The sequence below is a fragment of the Rana temporaria genome, chromosome 9 (assembly GCF_905171775.1).
Source record: "Rana temporaria chromosome 9, aRanTem1.1, whole genome shotgun sequence".
Taxonomy (NCBI): Eukaryota; Metazoa; Chordata; class Amphibia; order Anura; family Ranidae; genus Rana; species Rana temporaria.
Window position 1 is genome coordinate 52,324,159 of NC_053497.1, and position 25,459 is coordinate 52,349,617.

The following is a 25,459-nucleotide window of genomic DNA, read 5'->3' on the forward strand; positions in this document are numbered from 1 at the left end:
CTTCTTCCTACCAGGAGATTTAGGTCTCCTGGTAGGAAGAAGCATAACCCTAATGTCAAAGAAGGCTGTGTCCGTCCATGAACTCAGAGAAATTGATTTTACGGTGAGTACAAAAATCCTATTTTCTCTTCCGTTCATAGACGGACACAGCCTTCTTTGAAATTAGGGTTATGCTTCTTCCTACCAGGAGACCTAAATCTCCTGGTAGGAAGAAGCATAACCCTAAGGTCAAAGAAGGCTGTGTCCGTCTATGAACGCAGAGAAATGGATTTTACGGTGAGTACAAAAATCCTATTTTTCTCGGCTCGTCGTAGTCTTTTACGTCACCGCGTTTTGGACGGTCGGAATTTGGTCTGACAGTGTGTATGCAAGACGGCTTGAACGGAATTCCATCAGATTTTATACCATCAGAAATTCCGATCGTGTGTACAGGGCATACGTTTTTAAACAACTTACTAATTTTTACTAGCTTGTCCTACTTTTTTTTAGTTCCAACATTTTTTATTGACTTTATCATAATGAACAAGCAAAAGGTAAACGGCATCTGTCATACATTCGGACAATGTCGAGGAAATCGCTTAAGCTTGTCCTACTTTTAACCTAAAATCTTCAATTCACTGCTCCCCTTCCCCAGCCTTGTGTAGCAACAAAACGTGAAGCAGGATAAGTGTTATATATGCACATGACTGGTGTAAGAATTTTTTTATTTTGATTTTTTTCTCCCTAAAAATGTAAACACTTTGCATTCGTGCTTATAACAGTTACAGTATATGCTCTGGGTCATTGTCTGTCTCAAAGTACTCAATCAACTGGAATTCAGAAGGCGCTTAGCAATGGCTAACGGTCTTCATATTTCGCCTGTTACCTATTGAAAGTCCATTTGAAGTTTTATTTGTTTTACTACATAGGATTGCTGGAGTGACAGCACAAATTTCTCCCCCTGGGTAGCACACTGCAGAAACGGACCATTGTTTGTGTGACAACTGTGGCTTCTCTTCAGTGATACAACGCACCTCCCACTTAGAGCTAAAGATTTCCAACCAAGGTCATCACTGATTGAGGAGCTTATCGCTGTCAATCAGCATGGGCCTAAAAGTGAAAATGCACCATACACTTTTCTTGTACACGCCGTCTAAAGTGGTATTAATCCTGAATGTGGTGGCTGCATTCGTTTTCCTTTTTTGGGGAGGGGGGTTTCTTGCCATCCATTTGAGCTGGCACGTGAGTGTTATTTTTCATTTTCTTTTTTGTTGTCCAAACACCGTTGTTCAGCAAAAGTAGAATTTTGAGGGTTAAGACACACTGTTTAATACTGACATACAATGATCAGTTTTTAAGTTTTTATTTTATTATGTAAAACCTTTTATCTCTAAAAGTAAAAAAGAAAAACGTTGTAACTGCTTAGAAAGTGTTGGCTGGAGTTTGGCTTTAAAGTAGAGGTCCACCCAAATTATTTTTTATTTTTTTTAAAAGCCCAGCAGCTACAAATACTGCTGCTGCTAACTTTTAATAAATAGACACTTACCTGTCCAGCGCGCCCGCGATGTTGGCAGCCAGCAATCGCTTGTCTCTCGGCTGCCCCGCCACCATCCTCGGTGAGGGAATCAGGAAGTAAAGCATTGCAGCTTCACTGCCTGGTTCTCTACTGCGCATGCGGGATTAGCGCGGCTCGTCCCCGCTCTCTCCTGGGAACAGTGTGTTTCCCTGGAGACAGGGGGGTGGGGGTCGTGGCGTGACTCCCACGGGAGTATATGCCCGGAAGTGGGTGCAAATACCCCCCTCCCCCCTGAAAGGTGCCAAATGTGACACCGGAGGGTGGAAGGGTTCCGAAAAGCGAAACTAAAGGCAAATCCACTTTGCACTACAAGTGCACTTGGGAGTGCAGTTGCTGAAAATCTGAGGGGAAGATCTGAAATCAGGGGAAGCTCTGCTGATTTTATCCAATCATGTACTAGTAAAAATGCTTTTTTATTTTCCTTGTATGTCGCCCTCACATCTACAGCGACTGCACTACCAAGTGCACTTGTGGTGCAAAGTTGGTTTGCCTTTTAGTAAATAAACCCCATGGTACACCCTAAATACAGGTGGATGATGTAATATGTTCCAAAAGGTGAACTAGGTTGACTAACAAATTACAGGATATCTAAATTTGCTTGTGCAACTTCTACTACCTTCTCTCCAGATTGACATTTTTGCTGTCCAATGGTATTTTTTGTTGTCTAAAGCCTCGTACACACGATCGGATTTCCATCGGACAAATCCGTGGATTTTTGTCCGAAGGGCATTGGCTATGAACTTTTTCTGCATACAGACGGCAGAACTTTTTCAGCCAACATGCACAAAACTACGTGTTTTTTCAGCTCTTTAGCGCCACCCTTTGGGCAACTTCTGCTAATGTTGTCTGATGGTTAGCATAGGTTCGGAGCAACTTCTGTACACACGATCGGATAATCCGATGGAACACATTTTGTTGCCGGACAATTTGAGAGCATGCTATCCAACATTTGCTGGAGCATACAAACAGTTGGATTACCTGACAAAACCCTTCCCTCACACAATCGTTGTCGGAATATCCGATTGTGTGTACGAGCCTTAAGACAGAAAGTGGGTTACTGGCTGGATCACTGGGTGAAAATACAGCAAAAAAAAAGAAGCCTAATAAAAGAAAACTAAAGCAGCCACCACTTTTGGTAAAATGCAGTAAATTGCATTTTTGTTTTGGGGCTTATTACAACTTTAGCTATGCACCTAAGAATTAAACTTCAATTGGGCTTTAACTAGTGATGGGCAAGCTTCCAATTTTCTGTTGTAATACTTCATTGTAACTGTATTTTCTTACTATGCCTATTCCTAATCTACTTTCTTTTTTTTTTTTCTGTCTTCTTGTTCCTCCCTTTTCCTCCCTGTGTCTTTATTGATCCTGACAGTTCTCTCAACCGCCCTCAGAGCATTCACCATTAACCTGACATTTTATAAGCTCCTTCCTTTTCCATTGCAGCTGTATTTAATCTTCCATCATTGTTCTAACAAATTCGCACAATACAAATGACTGTATCAAACCAGTTTTTTAGGAAACAAGTGACCATTCCACCCACTGAATGCCTCTACTTGCGTATCGTCTGTATTGATCACATTGAGTTTCTTTTTATATATTTAATTTTTTAATATGTGGTAATTTATGAAAAAAAAAAAAAAACAATTAGAGGTGAGTGAATTACATTGGATCACTCAAATCCCCCTCTACCACGTTTAGTCATTGCATAGAAACCTTGTAGCAGCAAGAACTATGCTGTCAGAATGGTGCGAGTACCATAAGCTTCCACACTGGAAGGACTGATGATGAAAATAAAAGCCACTATTTATTTATTAAAGGACCAATAGTGTTGCATAAGGTGGTGGATCATGTCTATGATTATGCAAATTATTGCATTACAAACAAGCAACCATAGCGAGCAGGGCTGTCAGAATTTTGTTTGGAAATGGATCGAAAAAAAAACAGAACTGTATACTGTTACCTTATACTCTATAATGAGGTGATAATATATATAATATAATACATGTAAAAGCGATTTTTGGAGATGAATAGAGTTTAATTTGTGCTTACACACTTTTTTTTAATTTATGGCCAAATGTATTTATATATATATATATATATATATATATATATATATTATTAAAACAAAAACAAAATACGCATACATTTGGCCATAAATTTAAAAAAAGTGTGTAATTTAAATGTATTTATGGCCAAATGTATGCATAAGCTCTACCATCACGCTTACAAGTATATGACTAAATGTATATGGACATACCTCAAGCTGAGATCCAGTGACGGGAATAGTTAACACTACTGTATAAAATAAATTTTAGAAAATTATACACTTCCACATTCTTAAGGCCACAGTGTATGCAGTTTGCCTAGAGTTCAATGTTAACCATAAACATTTCTACAAAGGTGCAGGGTTCCGTAAAAAAAGTATTTTTGCTTGATAGATCTAGTGTTAATTTAGTCAACTAAAACAATTGAGATGACTAAAATACCACTAAAACTAAAATGGCATTTTTAGTCAAAAGACTAAAATGGGTCTAAAACTAAAATGCCATTTTAGTCAAAAGACTAAGGGCCAGTTCACACCAGACGCAGTCCTGTTCAGTTCCGTGTACTTTTTTTCTGCACAAAATGCATGCACACAGTGTTTTCCATGTATTCTAATGGCTCTGCACCAGAAACTGACTGCATGGTGTAAACTAGAGCCATTGGAATACATGGAAAACACTGTGTGCATGCATTTTTAGTGCAGAAAAATGCACAGAAAACTGTACGGAACTGCGTCTGGTGTGAACTGGCACTAAAACTAAATGGAAATTTGACTGCAAAATTAACACTGGTCTATGGTGCATGTTCATACTTCAATACCACAAATAATAACATATTGGATTTTTCACTCCAGCAGTATATAAATGAGTTTGGAAATTGTAGAGAAATGTTAACTAATTCATTACAATTTAATTACACACATTAGATTTTAGATGACTAAAATCTACTGGAGATTTAGTCGACTAAATATGACTAAAACTAAAACAATTGCAGAAGACTAAAATGAGGCTAAAACTAAAATACCATTTTTAGTCCTAAGACTAAAACTAAATCGAAATTTGGTGCCAAAATTACTACTGGATAGATCGGAGGCAAAAAGGGGTGATATAACAGTATTTCTGAAACGGTGTAGCAACCAAGGAGCCAGCTCATTATGACAAAGTATCGAAGGTCACAAATTGTTCCATTGTGTCTAATTAATCTATCACTGATAAATATAATTCCAGATTTGAGTGATCTAATGCAGACCCCAAATTGATTTGCTCATCCCTTCTTGCAGTACTTGACAACAGTTGTAAAATAGCAATCATTTGGATACAAGGGTTCTTCATTGTCTCCTGTTCATTACAGCAGCAAGATCTGAGTGGTAGAGTCTCTGATGAATGTTTGGAGGATAAGACTCTTGTCAGTCTATTGAGCTATTACTTGTCACTGGGGAGTAAAGTGTGGGAAAGGGGGGCAGCCTCCTGTACCTGAGATAATGTTGCAGTGTACTTCTTTTCATGATGAGAACAATGTGTGGTTGAGAGTTGTTGATGATTGAGTAAATTATTTTACTGTGGGCGCTAATGACAGAAATGTGCAACTCATCCCACATTGGTAACTCTTATGCCGTGCTTCAGATACTGCAGAGCTGGCAGATGACGGGGCGGTCCCTGCACACTGTGAAGGGACCGCCCTGTCAGATCTCCGCTCTTCCCTATGGGGGGATCGGATGAACACGGATCGTCTGTCCGTGTTAACCCGATCCGCTCTACAGACGGATAAAAAAATTGTATTTTCCTCCGTCTGCAGAATCTGAGCATTGTGGACACCGATTAGATCGGGTGTCAGCGGATGAACATCCGCTGACACCCGCTATCTCATAGGGATTAATGCATGTCCATTTTTCATCTGTAAATGGATGGATGAAAAAGCGGACATACGGTCCGCATGCGTGAAAGGGGCCTAAAAGGTAAAAACTGTGGGGGAGGAGCTGATGAAGAAAATGAAAGTACAGTTGTTAGGTGAAGGCAGGATAGGCTTCTCTGAAGAGAAAAGTTTAAGGATGAAGCCTGAAAGTGGATACATTTGGAGATAGTGTGACAGATTGGGGTAGGGAATTCCAAAGGATGGGAGAGGCTCAGAGTCCTGGAGGCGAGTATGGGAGGAGGTGATGAGGGAGCGAACAGGAGGTCTACTGATGTAGCTGGGGGCAGAGTTGTGGAAGGCTTTGTAAGTTATTGTTAGTATTTCAAATTTAATTAGTTGGGTGATATTCTCTGTAGTTGGGTGATATTCTCTGTAATATAAAACAAATGCATCCAGCAGTATTGGTGGTATTTCCTACTAAAACAATGGCGATAACGGGTGGCCAGAAAACTCACTGCAAGAGTCACCCAGAAATATAAGTATCTGTCACTTATGTTTCTATTAGAAATTCAATATCATTAGAAGGACTGACATTTTTCACAGTATCAGCTGTGAAATCAATGTTTTCATTTAATTTCATATTGGCGCTGCAATTCCGGTTCTTGTTTACCACACCAGCATCTGCCAACACAAAGGGCTTTGATGTCTACATATTTTACCACCAGAGACAAGTAATAGCTCATTGATTTTTGTCCTTTTAGCCATATGAATGTGTTTTTGTTTTTTTTTGTTAATTTTTCTTTAGAATTGTTTAGACCCATTTTTATACTGTACTACAAGTAGTGATCCTAAATGTTTGAGATGATAAACTTGCACATTTTGACTGATCAAGAGACTTGTTTTAAAGTATACCTGTCGTACAATCTGCAGCAAGTTGCATTGTGAAAATCTGTTCTAAAGAAAATTCTTCTTCACCCACCCGGGTGGGATTAAGGCAAAGCTCCTTGTATCACCATCCAGGGAGAAGGGATACCCACAGTCCCTTGAAAACAGTGCGGAGTACCATATAGGCAGACTAGGCATGGGCCTATGGGCCCCTTGCCATTAAAGGGCCCTGCAACAACAGATCAAAATAATATTGATTTCACTGATTACACTGAAGCTTTCTTAACGTGGTTTGCAAAAGATAGAAAAAAATGAATCTACTCAAAGAAATTAAAACTTTACATTTAAAACCTCTATAGAGAAAATATTGTATTAATGTAATGTTTAGGGATGAGCTCCGGCGTGTTCGCACAGTCCACGTGTAGAGCCCGCCAGGAAGTCTGCATTGTCCCGATGCTCGCCTGCAGAGATCAGGAAATGTCTCCCTGACTGTGATTAGGTCCACAGTGTATAGTAAAGGGAACCCACTTGAGGTTTACACTGCTTGTTGAAGATCTGAGATGACTGCTTACAGCTGACCCCCTCCCCTCTCCTTAAAGGGGTTGTAAATGTTCATTTTTTTTTCTTTTCTAAATAGGTTCCTTTAAGCTAGTGCATTGTTGGTTCACTTGCCTTATCTTTCAATTTCCCTTCTAAATGTTTTTTTTTCTTTAACTGAATTTCTCACTTCCTGTTTCTCCTAAGTAAGCTTTCCCCCCATCATCCAATCTTTTCTGGCTGGGGGTTAGTCAGCGTGCTTGCCCCCTCACTTGGGACTACATCCTTGTGGGGAGACGTTGTGGCGATGTAGTCCCAAGGGAGGGGGTGAGCACGCTGACTAACCCCCAGCCAGAACGGCTCGGATGATGGGGGCAAGCTTACTGAGGAGGAACAGGAAGTGAGAAATTCAGACAAGAAAAAATAAACATTTAGAAGGGAAATCGAAGGAAAAGGTAAGTGAACCAACAATGCACTAGCTTAACCACTAGCCGACCAGCCACCGTCATTATACGGCGGCAGGTCGGCTCTCCTGGGCAAGAGCCCGTAGCGATACGTCCGCTCTTCGAGCGGCCACTAGGGGCGCTTGAGCGCCCCCGGAGGCGCGCGCGCGCCCCCCGCTCGCCCCTGAATCCCGTGCGTGTGCCCGGCGGGCTCGATCGCCGCCGGGCACCCGCGATTGCTTGTTACAGAGCGGGGACCGGGAGCTGTGTGTGTAAACACACAGCTCTCGGTCCTGTCAGCAGGGGACATGCTGATCTTCTGTTCATACAATGTATGAACAGAGGATCAGTGTTTTCCCTAGTGAGGCCACCCCCCCCCCCCCACAGTAAGATAACACCCAGGGACATACTTAACCCCTTCCCCGCCCCCTAGTGTTAACCCCTTCACTGCCAGTGGCATTTTTATAGTAATCCAATGCATTTTTATAGCACTGATCGCTATAAAAATGCCAATGGTCCCAAAAATGTGTCAAAAGTGTCCGAAGTGTCCGCCATAATGTCGCAGTACCGAAAAAAAATCGCTGATCGCCGCCATTACTAGTAAAAAAAATATATTAATAAAAATGCCATAAAAATACCCCCTATTTTGTAAACGCTATAACTTTTGCGCAAACCAATCAAACGCTTATTGCGTTTTTTTTTTTACGAAAAATATGTAGAAGAATACGTATCGGCCTAAACTAAGGAAAAAAAATGTTTTTTTATATATTTTTGGGGGATATTTATTACAGCAAAAGGTAAAAAATATTATTTTTTTTCAAAATTGTCGCTCTATTTTTGTTTATAGCGCAAAAAATAAAAACCGCAGAGGTGATCAAATACCACCAAAAGAAAGCTCTATTTGTGGGAAAAAAATGACGCCATTTTTGTTTGGGAGCCACGTCGCACGACCGCGCAATTGTCAGTTAAAGCGTCGCAGTCCGAATCGCAAAAAGTGCTCTGGTCTTTGACCAGCAATATGGTCCGGAGGTCAAGTGGTTAAAGGAACCCATTTAGAAAATAAAAAACAAACCTTTTACAACCCATTTAATGCAAGTACATGTCATTAAACAGAAACATTATTAAAATAAACAAAAATTAGGTTAAGAGGAAAATTTTACTGAGAAAAATTATGAGGTCTATTCGATATCGGAAACGCACTTCTGTTCCTCTTCTCTCCTTTTATTTTTACAACAATTGGAGTAAATGGTTAAACAATATCTCTATTCAAAGAATGGCTACACTCACAAGACTATACTGCATTAATTGTATGTGACAGGTATGACTTTAAATTTCAGTTTTTGGAGGAGGGTTGAGGGATGTTGACTGATACGTTTAATAAAGATGCAGAATGTTGAATATTTTTTGTGTATTGGTCAGTGATTTTAACATTGCTATCATAACTCCATTATTGGCTGTTGGTTCATTTTTGTCACCTTTTATACAGTGTTTTCCTTAAAAACTGAGAAATTGCCTTGTCAAAGCACTGCTTTAATATGAGAAAATCTTACAACTAGAGACCCAAAGACCTTTAGAGCTGAACTGCTGCCTAATCCTTTTTTTTTAGTTTTTGGATATTTCAATACAATAGGGAATGGATTAGAAGCTCTATCTGGTTTTTAAATATTTTTTTATTATTTTTTTCCAAAGATAATACATAACCTACTCAAAAAAAGACAACAGGTCGGGGCATGCCAGCATCTTTTTGATATAAATATAAACCTATATATTTATTACTACTACAAATCATATCCTATGTCGTATAGCTGAGGGCGGGGCCACCCGGTTAAGTGTGCAGGTGACCCCGCCCCCCTCTGACGCCACTGGGAAACGCCGCAGGGTTAATGTTTCTCTCTGGGATAAAGGTTTTACATGAATTAAAGCTCAACATTGTAAGCACCCCTGTCAGTGTTAAATAGTTTGTCTAGTCCATGTAACTTTTGAAAGAGAGCTTGTTTCTTTGAAAAGCATCAGACTGGAACTGGTAAGTTGCAATATAATAAATGTTTGCTTTTTGGTTTAATACTGCTTTAACTGCAGGCCAGTTGATTCATGTTTTAATACTTATCTTTGTTAAATGAAGCACTGAACAATTCTTCAGTAATTCATCTTTCTGGCTGTTTTTCCTGCCTTCAGCTCCTCCCCTGCATTAGGTCTTATTTGTGGGTGTTCCCTTTGTACAGCTGAAACAGAGAGCTGTTTTTACCACCCCCTCTGCAAGCATGCCTGTCAGAATGTCCTGTGTGGTTACAGTGAATCTAGAACAATTTTAGGCTAAAAATAACTTTTTGATATTATTGATGCTGTCTGCTCAGTCGCTATCACTCTTTCTTCTGCATCTCGCCTATTCTATCCGCTCCAGCTCCCACCCACCCTGTCTGCTTCAGCAGCAACCTATAAATGGAGTCACACTGCTCCAGTACTAACCAGCAACCATTCAGTGGTGCTCTGCCTTCCGGGATCTGCGTCCTCCCAGTAAAACAAATGAAAACTCTCTTCATTAAATGTAACCATATTGCTACACTTGGAGGTGCCTCTCTTCTATTTTATACTCTGTTGTGACATGACGCTACTCTTATATCAAGTAAAAATGTATTGAAAAATGTTGCTTGTCTTCCAAACGCTCTCAAACCAAGTTACACTCAAACCAAGGTGTTACTGTATATTCAAAATATAAAGTTGATTCAAAACCGTATTGCATACAAAGAGGTGATTGTCATTGTTCTACATGGTTATATGTATTTCATACAGGTAGGCTGCAGACAATGACAGCTCGCAATTGGAATGCATGTAACCATGTGGAACAAACACATGCAGCTTAAATGCAGAGAAACAGTCCAACGCGTTTCAAGAATTGGTACATTATAGCTTTCTTTTCTTCAGGGGAAAAAAATGTCAAAACATGGTTATCTATAATACAAAATAAATCCTGAAATATTTTTACACAAATAGATACTTAGAGGAACTAAACCCTCTTAAACATTTCCTAAAAAAAAAAACTCTGCAAGAGAAAGGCATAATGAGCTAGTATGCATAGCATACTAGCTCATTATGAATTACCTGAGATCGAAGCCCACGCAGCGGTCCTGGGTAACCTCCTCCGTCGCCACCATGATACCCGACGTGACTTTGGGGTTTCTCTGCGTCGGCGCTGTGAGTGAGTGAGTAACTTGTATAGCGCAGCAAATGCGAACTTAATCGCCTCAAGGCGCTTGGCATCCAGAGTTGTACAGGTCTTTCAGAAGAGGTGGGTCTTTAGCTTTTTCCTAAATGCCCAATGGTTTTCTTCCAAGCGGATGGTTGTGGGTAGAGCATTCCAGAGCCGTGGTCCTTGGACCGAAAATCTTCGTTCTCCTTTCGATTTGTATCGGGATTTAGGAATTTGGAGAAGGTTTTGGTTGGTTGACCGGAGCATGCGCTTGGTGACGTACGGTTTTATTTTCTCACTTAAGTATTGAGGAGCTTTTCCCTGTGTACATTTTTGGGTGAGGCAAAGCGTCTTGAATGTCACCCTGTCTTGTACGGACAGCCAGTGGAGGGATCTCAAGGCCGGGGAGACTGATTCCCACGGCTTTTTACCTGTTACCAGTCTGGCTCCCGTGTTCTGGACGACTTGTAGACGTGCCATCTGGTATTTTGGTAGTCCTAAGTAGAGGGAGTTTGCATAGTCGAGTCGTTGATGATTGTTCCAACCACTACTGCCGTGTCCTCTTTCGGGATAAAGGGGATGAGTCTACGTAGCATGCGGAGCAGATGATGAGAACTGCTGACGACTGATCCTATTTGTGCATCCATCGTCAACTGTGACTGGCCGGAGCAGCAATGACGTCATTCCTGCGCGCGGGTGCTGTCACTAACGGCATGATCGCCATAGGAGGCGGCATGCTCAGTGTGCCTGCGCCCGATGTCTACGGTGCATGTGCTGTAGACATCGGTGCCGGGAATTTTCTGCAAATATATATATATATATATATATATATATATATATATATATAAGACCTAAACAAAATCAAAACCATCTATAATTTTCTATCTACTTCACTATTATCTTCCACTTTGTGTTGGTCTATCACATAATATCTAAAAAAAAAAAAAAAAAAATATATATATATATATATAATATATTTTGGTTGTAACATGATAAAATTTGAAAAATATTGCCCTCAAGTTGTTTAGGGACTACAACTCCCATCATGCCTAGTCATGTCTGTGAATGTCAGTTTTGCAATGCCTCATGGGATGTGTAGTTCCGCAACAGCTGTAGGGCCGTAGTTTAAGGATCCTTGCGTCTAGACATACAGAAAATACCCCCAATCGGACATCTGTGAGGTCCAACGCTGGAGACTACATCATCCCACTGATTTCTTCCTCCTTGATTGGCCTGCGCAGTATGATGTAACTCCTGAGCATGCACAGTTCAGTGCACATTTTAAAGAAGACTGCAAACAGGGAGGTAGGTAGGTATGTTTATTTTGTAGCAGAAGAAACATAAAACTTCTGAAATAAAAATCCTGCTTACTCACAATTTTATTTACACTTTAGTTCCAGTGTATGTCTGAGCAAAATAAAATTACATCTGCAGTATAGCTCTTCAAAAAAGGTGATTGTTAATTTCACTAAATTGCTTAATATTCTTTTAGTTGTATCCGTTTATAACAAAATTGGTGTTACACTTTGTTTGCTTTAGGATGACTTGCGTAGAGACTTTGTGGAGGCCGATGTCACCATTTGTCATTTCTTTCCTCATTCTTTCCTCTCTGCCTGCCACGCATTTCACATCACTGCACTTTTATCTCCATCTATGCTTATCCTTCATCTTCACCCTTCATCATGTTCATCCTTCCATGCATGATCCCCTGTTGCCCAAACCTTCTTTCCTTCTCTGCCCCTGTCGCTTTATCTCTTAGTGATACGAACCTCTCCCGCGGACTCCTGGCTCAAAGAAATTGTTACAGCCGCTACACCTCTACCTCTCCTCCCCTTCTCCGTAGAGCTCCCCCCGCAGGTATGTGCAAATGTTTTAGCTTTCATTTTTTTTTTTTTTTTGGATATGCCTACACTTTATCAGTTTTTCTAAACCTTTTTAAAATGGAGGAATCCTTGAAATAACTTGTTTGGCTTTAGGGAAACCTACTAATAAATATATTTACAGCTCACAGTTGGTGTGTGGTCCCTGGGAAGAATGCTCCTTCTATCTATTCCCCTCTCATGTCTTGTACACGATCAGTTTTCCCTACAAAAGTGCAATGTGAGATTTTTGTCAGGAATTCCAACCGTGTGTATGCTCCATTACACTTTTTCTGTGAGAATTTCTGCCAAGAAAACGAGAGCAGGATCTCAATTTTCGTATCAGAAAAAATTCCTATCGGGAATCGCGGTCGTCTGTATGCATTTACGACACCAAAAAAAACATGCATGCTCAGAATCAAGAGCCGAACTGCCTATTAAACTTCATTGATCTCGGCTCGTCGTACGTGTTATGTCTCCACGTTCTTGACGTTCAGAATTTCAGATAAGATTTGTGTGACCGTGTGTATGCAAGACAAATTTGAGCTGTTTTCCTGCTGGAAAAAAAAACAAGATTTTTCTGTCGGAAAAACTGATCGTGTGTACGAGGCATTACAGATAGCTAAAAAGATCATGAATGTCAATGGCTACTCATCTGAGAGGCAGAATCGCTTATTGCCCGAGGAACCCTTAGCAACCTCCGGAGAAACCGGATTCCACAGAACCCTGGTTGAGAAACTCTGTTGTATGGAAATTAATTTTATAAAGAAATTCCATGGTTAATTTCAACTTATTTTGTCTAAACAAATTCACACCTAATTTATACAAACGTATTATTCAGCACTTTAGCTTCTGATGTTACTCCTTTTTTTTTTATTTACTGTTTATTACTCTTTAAACTCAATGCACAAACCTTTCATAGGGAAAATTATCTTTTGGCCTTGAGATTTTATTCCTGAAATGTCAGAATCAAAAATGCAATATTGTGAGATTTTGATACTCTGACACACAAATTTATTCAGGTCTATTGAACAAGTTGCAGAAAGACTCCACCGCTTACTCCCCTCTGACATGTTTCGTCCCCTGCTGGATCTTAGGACTCATTTACATTGCATTGCACCTGTTTTTTTGTGCATTAAGGTGTATTGTGGTGCACTGCTTTAGGCAGCCCAATCAAAGGGAGTTCTCCACAACACACAGAATAAAAATGCAGCCAGCACTGTTACTGCATTGCACACACAGGACACCATGCATTGTGTGCTGAGGTGTGTTCCAGCACATGTACATTCTGGAGGTATATTGGGGTACCATTCAAAATGAATGGCACCACAGAGGACCAACACACGTAGCATGCTTTACGGTGTGTTACTACAGTGCAGTCATGTGAATAGGCCTTTAATCATACTGTTAAAATACATGAGGGAGTACAAAGATTTTAAAAATGTATTAAAATAATTCCCATATGAAAAATACAGGGAGACAAAGGTCTACACAATCCAGATTAGTCCTAGAAGGGTTATTAAGATGCACAATACATCATAGGAACAATCCCAAAAGGTATATAAAGCAGACAAGCGAGTCTCCTATGCGGTCAAGTCATTCTCTACAGCATTGGAATGGGAGGGGGGGGGGGCGTGAATGGTGAGGGAAGGATCATTGGGGGGGGGGGACAAGAATTTGCCCATGCAGAGGTTCAGCTGGACCATGAGCTTCAATCCAGGTGGACCATACCTTGTCAAACTTCTTGGGACAGTTTTTATTCTAAGTTAACTTGTACAATGGTAGAACTGCATTAACCACAGATGCCCAACAAGTGAGCGTTGGAGGATTAGGCTGCTTCCATTTATGTAGAATCTCCCTAAATGCATAATAAAGTGTAAAGAATTGACATAACTTTTTGTGTCTAGAAGCTACAATATCTTCCATAATACCCAATAGCGCCAGGCATGGGTCAAGCTGCAGAGACCAGTCGCAAAGCTCATTCAGAACTGCAATCACAGATTTCCAATACGAGCGGATAGCTGGGCATTGCCACACCATATGAAAAAAAGTTCTATTAGAGGACAGACCATGTGTACAGGTAGAACTACCTGAGGGGTATAATGTACCCTATGAAGGAACTTCAACTGAATGAAGTGGTCCCTAGCTGAAATCCTTGTCCCTATGTAAGAGTCTACAGTCCTCCCAGTCATCAGTGGTGAGCTCCGGTATATCCGCTTTCCACCTGTCAAAAGTCCCACTAGAGGTGTGAGCATATGAGTCTGACAAATTAAAATATAAGGAGGATAGGGGTTTGTCCAACAACCTTTATGTCAGCAGGCTCCAGAGTAATAAGTTCTCGGAATTGAGTCCGGAGAGCGTGGCGTAACCTGAAAATAGCAGAAGGACATAGCTAGGGGCAGAGCAAATGTATCCCTTGGTTCAGCAAAGGAGGAGATTTTCCCCTTGTTTATAACATGTTTTAAGGTCACAATGCCCTTAGTCGCCCACAGTTGAGGCTCCAGGATCTGAGTGAAGTGTCTCAGCTGGGGATTACCCCATAGAGGGATAGGTGGTGAGAAAGTGCCCTCCGTCCTATAAATTCCCCTAGCCTGTACCCACACCTGAAGCATAGTGTGCATAGGTCCAGTGACCCGCTGGTGTGCCCTAGGTCCCTTTTTATAGATTAAGTTCGTCAAGGCTGCGTAAGAGTCTAGCAAGGCCATCTCAAGTGTGACTGCCGTGTTCTGAGTAGACTGGCAGAACTGTAACCAGCACTGCAGCCCAGTAGTATAATTGCAGGTTGAGAAGGGAAAGACCCCCCCCCCCCCCGACAAAGGGGCAGTTGAAGGGTCAGCTGAGCCAATCTAGGGATTTTATCCACCCATACAAATGAAGTAATACTACTATGCAACCTGACAAGTCGCCTTAGACACAGGCAAAAAATAAAGACATTTCGGTACATAAATCTTAACCAAATTCACCATGCCCACAGGTGACATGGCAGAGTGTGCCAGGTCTGACATTTTGGAGCAAATTGGGAGATCAGGGATACTAGGTTATCCTCTAGGTAGGCATCCAATGTATTCCTCACTCTTATTCCCCAAGAATGTGAATTCCTCTACCCACTGCAGTGGCGTATGTGTATCCTAGTGTTTTACGTTTGTGAATGGAGTCTTTTCTGTTTCTCTCACCAGAAATTTTGTATAAATTGGTGAGTTTAAAATTTCTTCTGAATAATTTGCTGGTTGACTTTACCACAATTAAAGTTGTATTTTTCACAACTTTATAAAGATACCCTTTCTTGATTTTTCTACCTTTGCCATCTTACATTATATCACTCTACACATCATAGGCGTGAACCACTCTATGTGGTGACTATTCCCCCTACTGCAGTGCTGCTGGCTCCCCCCCCCCCCCCCCCCGGCTGCTGTGGGGGATGTTTCACGAAGCATGGGGGAAGGGGCTAATCCAATGTCTTTTACTGACCCCTTCTTTTTCTAAATGAACACACTCACTGTGTCCATTCATAACTGAAGCATGGTAAGTTATTTACTATGCTTCCATTTGTGAATGAACAGGAAGCCGCTTAGCACAGAGCACTTTCCATTCGATCACTGTAATGTGCATCTGAGGCTGCAGAGAAATGCATGTGTGTTTGTGCTTTGGGGTGCACACCCTAATGCAATAGGCTGCGCACACCTATGCTACACATACAGTAGATTGCATCACTGTTCAACTGTAGAAAACACCAATGTCTTTGTAACCAGCAAGTTGAATGGGTGCAAATGTTCTCTTTTTTTTTTTTCCTCCAGAGGATAATAAAGAAAAGCACTTTGATACTGATAAAAGGTAAGATTTTTTTGTAAGTGTTTGTTGGGTATAGGTAGTTCAGCTTGCTTCTTCAGAAACCTAGATTAACATTTATAGCCATAGAGGTAACTATTGCCTTAATCCAATCATCGTGGAATGTGTCAAGGCAGATGTTGATTGTCCAAGAACAAGATGGGAGGTGTGAAACTTATATAATCGCCATGTTCTAATTGCATAATCCCATCCCCTGGCATAAGAAAATCTGTAATGGGTATTACATAGCTTAACTACTTGCCGACCGTGTAGTGTAGGTTAGCTGCTATAGCGTGGGCCAGCAGCACATAATCGGGTGTGTTTGTGTGTATGTATTGTGACAGGAAGTCAGGTAAATCTGTGGGTGTTGTCACAGACGGGACATACATTTCTGCCTTGTTTAGACAATACACCAATTGTTATTAGGCGTCGGCTGCAAAAGGTCTAAGGGCGTTGGAAAACTTCAGCTGTTCAGAATAAGCCAATTAAGGCCTCTATAAGTAATCCAGAGGATTGCCACTGATTTGCTGCATCCTGAGGCTTTCTGAGTGAAGGAGAGCAGTACTGAAAGTCTTCTGAGGAGGTGATTGATTTTTCTGTGCGATAAAAATCAAAAAGAGACTATTGTTTTTCTGCTGTATGACCAGCAGTGTCTGCCCAGCACTAGGCTGTGCCAGACTCCATAGATAGGTTCCTGTGTGGTGAAGATAGACGCCCCAAGTGGCCAGGGTTTATTTTATGTTTGATTCTGTTTATGCTGTTTGGATGCTTGCACTTGTTTCCAGCAAGATGGAAGAATAAACCAAAATCTTTGTTTTCAACCATCTTCGACTGCCTGTCTGTAAAAAAAATCAGTGTGTAGTGAACCCATCCAAGGGGACACACACCCCGCTACCGAGCTAACCCCTTACAGTATATACACATGATTTCGCTTTTCCGGGTAGGGGGCTCGCCCAGGTTCACAATGATTTATGGCTGGGACCCAACAAAAAGCTCACCTCTGACGGCGGCGTATTGCAATTTTACATCCCTTAGTTAAAGTGCCATACAGTACACACAGTAAATATAGTAGGGCACACATTTAACCCTTTGATTGCCACAAATGTTAACCCCTTCCCAGCCAGTGTCATAAGTACAGTGTAAGTGTATATTATGCGCACTAATTACTGTATTAGTGTCGGTGTCAGATTGCCTGTCATCCCGCTATAAGTGGCTGATTATTGCCATTACTAATTTAAAAATAAAAATAAATCTAATATATATCTATAACTTTCACGCAAACCAGTCAATTTACACTTATTGGGATTTTAGTTTACCAAAGGCATGTAGCAGAATAAATTTTTACCTAAATGTATGACGAAATTCGATTTTTTTATTTTTATTTTTTTAAATGGATATGGTTTATAACCCGAAGTAAAAAAAAATAATTATATATATTTTCCGGGTAGCGGGCTGTATAATTTTTTTTTCAAAAAGAGACAGAATCCTAGCGCTGACAAGATTCGAACCATCAATCGATCAAGTTGGGGACAACCAGCCTGTCAAATTTTACATGAAATTATTGCTTGGTCCATAGCAATAATCACTGTCCTCCCGGTAGGGATAGCTTTCCCCACCCTTCCACTTGGAGAACACAATGGCCCCACGGGAGAGATTCTCCCATCAACACTCACTGTGTTGATGTGGGAATCACTCTGTATACGGCCAGCTTTATATCTCCTTTCTGTCGGTTTCACTTTGAAAAAGAAGAGACCGATTCCCAGCTCACCTCAGTAGCTGTCATTTTGCAGGAAAAGGGATGGACTCGTAGCTCCCCTCTGTCATGTCACCCAGCTGTCCCTTTTGTCTCTTGCATCTTTTTTTTTTTTTTTTTTTTTTTTTTGAATTGTGTTTATTAGATTTTCAGGATATAATGATACAAACATTCATATGAAGAGAGCATATACATTTTATGCATCTAAGAACCATCAATAAGACAGAATAAAAGTATTTTCAAATCGACAAGCAGAAAGTAGTCTAAACTGTGCACTGTAGCACATAACAATGAAAATGAATCACGAAGGGGAAAGGAAAAGAATAGGTAGGGGAAGAAAGTGCATAGCTAATTCCAATAATCAATAATTGGCAATTTAAATCAGGTCTAAGATAATACACCATGAAATAAGAAGTATACATATTGCAGTGGTATAAAGCAATATCGGTGTCACATTGGATTTTCAGGGTTTTGTTAACTTCAGATATTCGGCCGATGTCTTAAAGTGTGACCAACATGACCACATATCAATGTAAGCTTTAGATGAGTCCCTTGATTGGTGTATAAGTTCTTCCATGCTGGCAATGTGGTTAACTCTGCGCAACCATTCCGAAATGGATGGCGGGAGAGTTTGTTTCCATTTGATAGGGATACATAGTCTCGCTGCGTTAATTAAGTGTATAATTATGGTGTTTTTGTAGGTCGAGTGGGAGAGGCTAGAAAGGTGTAGCAGGTATTGTGCTGGAGTGAAGTCAGGAGTAAAAGTAGTAATATGCGTAATCAGTCTATGGACTTCCTTCCAGAATTTGGCAATTGCTGAGCATTCCCACCATATGTGTAATAAGGTCCCTGGGGCATTGTTACATCTCCAACACAAGGGAGATGTATCTGGGTTGAATTTATGTATAATTGAAGGGGTTCTATACCATCTAGAGTAGATTTTGTATCCGTTTTCTTGTGTTAAAACATTTAACGTGCCTTTATGTATTCTTCTGAAAATGGTTGTCCATTGATCAGACTCTATAGTAATCTGAAGATCTTTTTCCCATTTTAGGTTAGTGCCATCTTTTAGAAGGTCTATTTTTAAGTTGAGAATGGTGTACATAAGAGAAATCAGATGTTTTTGAGGGGAATCCCTAAGACAAACGGATTCAAACATTGTTTTGGGCCTATACCATCCATTCATGTGGTCCAATTTTTGTAGAAATTCAGTGACTCTGTCAAAATCGAGATTGGACATTATGCTATCTGGATTGATGGATTTGAAGGATTCAAAAGAAATGAGGGAGCGGTGTTCAAAGAAATCAGCAGCTCTGTGTGTCACTGTGGGTGGATTGCCTAAGGTCATTATGACGTAATCAGTAAGAGGGATTTCAAGATTAAAGGTAACCGGAGTGATTGGTCCATAAATAGAGGATAGGTTGATTGTCTTGCAAAGACACCTGAATATCTTCAGGGACGATCCCGTCACGGGATGTGTTTTGGCGCTACGTGGTATTTTTTTGGTGATGGTCCAAGGTAAGTGTCTTATAGGTATAGATGAAAGGCAAGAAACCTCCTCCAATGCAATCCAATCTTTGGAGCTTATATGTACATGCCAATCCACTATTCTGGACAAGTGACTGGCCCAATAATATTTGCGCAAGTCCGGTACCCCAATTCCTCCCATAAGTTTTGGCGTAACCAATTTGTCCCAACTAATTCGTGGTTGTTTCCCACCCCATATAAATTTCAGACACATCCTTCTAAATGTTTTAAAAAAAGACCCTGGAACATTAATAGGGAGTGTCTGGAGTAGATACAAAAATCTAGGAAGAACGTTCATTTTTAGGATGTTCGCTCGGCCAAACCATGAGAATAATCCCTTGTCCCATCTTGATAGGTCTGAACTAACCGTATTCAACAAGGGTAAGAAGTTATTGATGTATAAGTCCTTTATATCGGATGATAAACTAATGCCTAAATAGGTCAGATTTTTGTCTACCCATATAAAAGGGAAGTTTTGTTCACAAAGTGTCACCGCGTCAACGGGAAGCGTGATATTAAGGGCTCTGGATTTTGTCAAGTTTATCTTTAAATTGGAAATATCCCGAAACATCGAGAAATCCTTCAATAAGTTGGGGAGAGTAATTATGGGGTTTGTTAGAAATAGCAGTATGTCGTCAGCAAATGCTGCTAACTTGTACTGCTTATCTCCTATAGTGATACCCACAATATCGTGGTTGGCTCTAAGTCTACACAAGATGGGTTCCAAGATTAATACAAAAATTATTGGTGACAATGGGCAACCCTGGCGTGTCCCATTCGACACAGAGAAAGCCTCCGACAGGCAACCATTAATTTTGATCTTTGCTGTTGGTGATGAATAGAGAAGGTTGATAAATTGTAACATACGATCTTGGAGGCCTAAAGCTCTTAGAGCAGCATGCATGTAATCCCAAGCAATCCTGTCGAAGGCTTTCTCTGCGTCGAGGGAAAGTAGAAATCCAGGGAATCCTGATTTAACGAGCCAATTATGGATGCAAAGGGTTTTGATGGTATTATCCCTAGCTTCTCTCCCCGGGGTGAAACCAACTTGATCTAATGATATCAAATTTTTTAAAAGGGGTAGGAGGCGGTTTGCCAAGATTTTCGCATAGAGCTTGATATCTACATTTAGAAGCGAAATGGGCCTGTAATTAGATACTTGATTCCTGTCTTTATTGGGTTTGGGTATCATTACTATGTGGGCCTCAAGAAGTTCATTAGAAGGTGGCCATTGATTAGGTGTAGAGTTAAAAGATGAAATAAAACGGGGAATTAGGGTATCCTTAAAAGTCTTATAATAGTTGACCGAAAAACCGTCCGGTCCAGGACTCTTTCCTATATTAAGTGTATTCAGAGCGATTAGGGCTTCGGATAATTCCAATGGCTTATCTAAATTCCTAGCCACTTCCAGATCTATCGGTTTAGGGCAGTAGGATTTAAGGAAGCCGGTAATCATGTCTATCCTCGATTGTGAATTACTAGATGGATCATTAGATTGTAAGTTATATAAGTTAGAATAATATAATTGGAATTGCTTGGCAATATCAGTAGTACTAGATAGTTTGTTACCCTTTGCATCCATTATAGAATGAATATTTTCAAACTTTCTATTCGAAGCATTCAAAGAATTGGCCAATAATCTACCGGTTTTGTTTCCATATTCGTAGAAAAACTTCTGCGAATAGACATTATTCCTTCTAATTTTATTTTCTAGAATTTCAAGCAATTCGTTCCTGGCATTAGTAAGTTCAGTAAGTACATCCGAGACTAGGGATTGTTTATGAATTCTTTCTAAAGTCCCTATTCGGTTGGTGATCTTCTCGATAATCTCCCTTCTATCCTTATTCCTTTTAGCTGCTAAGGAAATAAACTCACCTCTGATTACACATTTGTGAGCAAGCCATGTAGTCGGAGGATTTATATCTGGTGTTGAATTTTCCTGAAAGTAAAAAGAAAGTACAGATTCGATTTTTTCAACTACGCTTGTATCGGTTAGTAATGAGTTATCCAATCTCCAAGATTTATGTGGGAAAGGTTTGTCATCAAATGTTAGGCATATAGAGATGGGGTTGTGATCCGACAATACCATAGGCTCTATAGAGGTGCTTTTTAAACAATCTAGGTCTCCCTGAGAAACAAAAAAGTAGTCCAACCTGGAATAAGTGTTGTGAGGTGGAGAGTAGTAAGTAAAGTCTTTTGAAGAGGTGTTGAAAGTGCGCCATGAGTCATGCAAATTCAGTCTGTGAAGTAGATTTTTAACCAAATTTAGAGTTTTGTATGGGGTCTTGGAAGATCCAGAAGACGTATCAAGGAGGGGGTTTAGAGCTATGTTAAAGTCTCCTCCCAATATTATCATGCCATTAGCAAAGGCTTCAAGGGATTCCAGGACATTTTTAAAGAATGATGCGTGTAGCCTGTTGGGGGCATATATGTTTCCCAAGGTTATTGGTTTCTTATATAGTGTACCCTTTATAAAAATGTACCTGCCGTCCTTGTCAATTTTCGTATCCAGGATCTGAAAGGGACAGTGTTTTGAAATCAATATGGAGACACCACCACTCTTGGATTCCGGGTTAGTAGCATGAATCACCAGAGAGAATTTCTTATCCTTAAATGTGGGAAAATTATCGGTTTTAAAGTGCGTTTCTTGAATAAATATTATATCCGATCTAGATCTTTTAAGTAACACTAGCAGTTTCGATCTTTTTTCGGGTATATTGAGACCCTTAGCGTTGATAGAGTATATTTTGATTTTGTGTTTTGAATTGACCACATTGCCAGTGGGTGAAGACATGTTTATTGTCAAAGGGAAGTGATGTGCTACAGGTTAATTGGATGGGAGGTAATCACAAGGAAAGTAGAGAGGATGGGAGGGGGGTGAGCAGATAGATTTAATTCGATTAGAAACAAAAGAAATATATCAAATCAAAAGAGGGGGATATTAAAAAAATACCAATAGAACAGTTCAACCAGGTTTCTCCTACTAGAAGAAATACAACAATCAAAATGTAGCAATGCCTTCCTGTCCCAATCCTAAAAGGAAAAACAGACAAAGAATATCGCTACTCGGGGGTTGAAAATAGCCAAGCACAAAACTAGCAACTCAAACCAATCATCTGCCCCCCGCCGCAGACTTTCCAGAAGTATGTTGTATGCATATAAGACGGAAATTGCAGTAATACAAGACTGATATCAGAAGTCAAAAAAGTAAAACAAGTAGATTATGTCATTGTGCAGGAAATCCGACTTTGCGTGAGTTTTCCATAAGTGTCATATAAGTAATTTCACGACCGATTGGAAAAAAAAAAAAAAGGGGTCGAGAGTTCCTCACAATGAGCATAAAGTCACAATTTCCTACAGGAACCTAAACTCGCACAAAGTAAACCTATTCCTCTAATCCCATTAATAGAGAACAGAACACATACATTAAATATAAAGTAGCAATTATACTTATGTAGCAATTGTATTGAAAAACATAGCAAGCTTAAAGACAGCAACTCTATCTGTCACCACTCATCTAACAATATTTTGAAAACAAATGAGTAGAGAGAGAGGGGCTGAAATTGCTACAATTGACTGGTGGGAAACAAAAACAAAGCATAACACAATAACATAATAACATATTAGTATCCCTTTCTAGAACGTCTTGCTCTTGGTGAAGATGTTGATCGGGTATCTGTATTCGGATCATTAGAGGATGTCTGTCGACCGTCGTTCGATTGGGATCGTCGTCTCCGGTTTCTTGATTGAGATGTTTCCATCAGATCCTCTTTAGCATGTTCTTTAGTTGGGATCTTGAAGCGATATTCGGCGTACCAATCAGGAAGGTCTAGGAATGGAATGTCCATCGTTTTGCAAAATGTGTGGAGGTCTTCAGGGACTCTCAGTATTGCAGTGTGTCCCTGATTAGTAGCCTGCAGGCCGAACGGGAATTTCCATTTGTAAGTAATTCCTTTAGCTACTAGTTTCTCTAGCAAGGGTCTCAGGTCCCTTCTATTTTGCAATGTGATAGGGGAAAGGTCCTGATAGAAGGAAATGGTATGACCCTCAAAGACGTACTTCGATCTCAGTTTGGCATTCCTGAGGATACCCTCCTTGAGCTGAAAGTCATCCACATGACAGATAACGTCCCTAGGGGGATCTGTCGGCTTGCCCCTTGGTCTGAGCGCTCTGTGTATACGCTCCATTTTAATGACTGTGAGTGGAGGACGTCCCAGCAAATTGTTAAAAATCCCAGAAACAACATTAGCAAGTTGATCCATGTCTATCGATTCAGGTAGTCCCCTAAGTCTTATATTATGGCGCCTGCTGCGATTTTCTAAATCTTCCAAATGGCGATTCATATCCCTAAGACGCAGTGTGTTGGTGTCTGTCTTGTTATTGATGTGACGCAGCGCTGCTCCCTGTTGCGCAGTAACTTTTTCCACCTCCTGTACTCGCGCTGTAACTGCGCGCATTTCCAGACTAATCTCTGCAATGGCTGCAGCAAGGGTGGTTTTTATATCTGCCGCTACAAGGTGCAGGTCATTGAGGCTAGGGGATTGAGAGAAATCTTTCGATATCTTCGTTTCCACTCCGTCAATCGGGGGAACCGGAATATTACCGGCAAATTGGGCTCCTTTAGCTCCCATGGGGAGGCTGTGTAAATCAGACATAGCGGAGATGGATCCAGTAAGTCCGCAAGTGAAATCTCCTCCAAAACTCCCTTTTGTGGATCGGGAGTGGTATCAAATGAAACCCTGAGGTTCAGGGGTGTTGGTTTGCAAAGTCGGGCTGGTCGGTCCTCTTACCAGCGCTCATGAAATCCGTTCAAAGTCCGCGGCGGCAGGAGCTCTCCGTCTAAGCTGCCATTCCCGTGTCCGGCTAGACCACCGTCTCTTGCATCTTTTAAGGTGCAAGGACAGAATTGGAGTTCATTACTGGCTACTAACACACTGCAATATAATGCTTGCTTATATCCACAGTAAGAACAAGAATGAGACATCCGATGTGGCATCTGTTAATTTGAATGACCAGCTCACAAGCGATCAACACTACCCATTTGTTAAACGGAAGCCTCAACAGGCTACATCCCATTCCAAGCAAGAGCCACCTGAAGAGAAAAAAAACCTTGAAAAAGCAGAGGACCATAACAATACTAGTGTTCATGATGGTTCCAGAACTCAGTTGTCGGAGCAACCATCTTGGACAGTCCTGGGCACGGTAACAAATGCACAGTGGGTCAGACGGAAACAGGAAATGCGTGGTACAAGGCCATGGTAAAGACAATAAATATAAGCCAGCACTGTCACTTCCACTTGATTTTGTATTACAGAATAAATATTATTTTCTATCAGTCATTGTTATTTTTTAACAAATTTGTGTCACACTACAATAATAGATATGAGATAGTAAATAATATATCAAATATTTCATGTGAATCACAGTTCTGTTATCATACAATAAGTGTAGTAAAAGGTCACAAATATCCATCAATATTGTGCAAAAAGGTTATTCACAATATTCCTAGTTCTTCAAGTGGATGTAAACCCGAAATTCTTTTTTTATTTTTTTGCTGTCACAATGTAGAGTATAAGATTTCCTATCATTCGTGCCCAGTCTTGTCACAAAGAGTTAATCCAGCTCTGAGCAATCCTCTTCTTTTTTTTTTATTTTTTCAGTGAGATAAACGGACAAACTGGAGAAAACTTTTGTCCGTTCTTCCCCCTTGCTGTGAATGACAGGTTATTTCCATATCTCATGCACTAGCCTGAGACAGGCATTATTTTTTAATTCCCACCTCCACTCCTTTTCTGAAGTCATGTGGTTACTTTTCTGAATTTTGACTGGATGTTATAGATCATAGCAGAATTTTTTTTAACAACAAGGTTGGTCTTTATTAAGACAAAAGTGGTGCAGAGATCATAGCAGAATTTTAGTGTAAGGAATACACAGGAGAAAATACATGTTGACAAAGGGAAGGGTAGAGGTGGGCGGGTAGTCTACTGACATCAC

General features: G+C 40.5%; 1 protein-coding gene across 1 annotated transcript in view; it reads left to right on the forward strand.

Moving 5' to 3' along the window:
• ATAT1 (alpha tubulin acetyltransferase 1) overlaps window positions 1-24,800 on the forward strand; it is a 62,201-nt gene extending 37,401 nt beyond the window's left edge. Inside the window, exons 11-13 of the mRNA XM_040323460.1 lie at window positions 12,261-12,358; window positions 16,155-16,191; window positions 24,430-24,800. Coding sequence (XP_040179394.1) covers window positions 12,261-12,358; window positions 16,155-16,191; window positions 24,430-24,727 — 433 coding nt within the window. The 3' untranslated portion in view covers window positions 24,728-24,800. The remainder of the gene's footprint in view (window positions 1-12,260; window positions 12,359-16,154; window positions 16,192-24,429) is intronic.
• The last annotated feature ends 659 nt before the right edge of the window (window positions 24,801-25,459 follow it).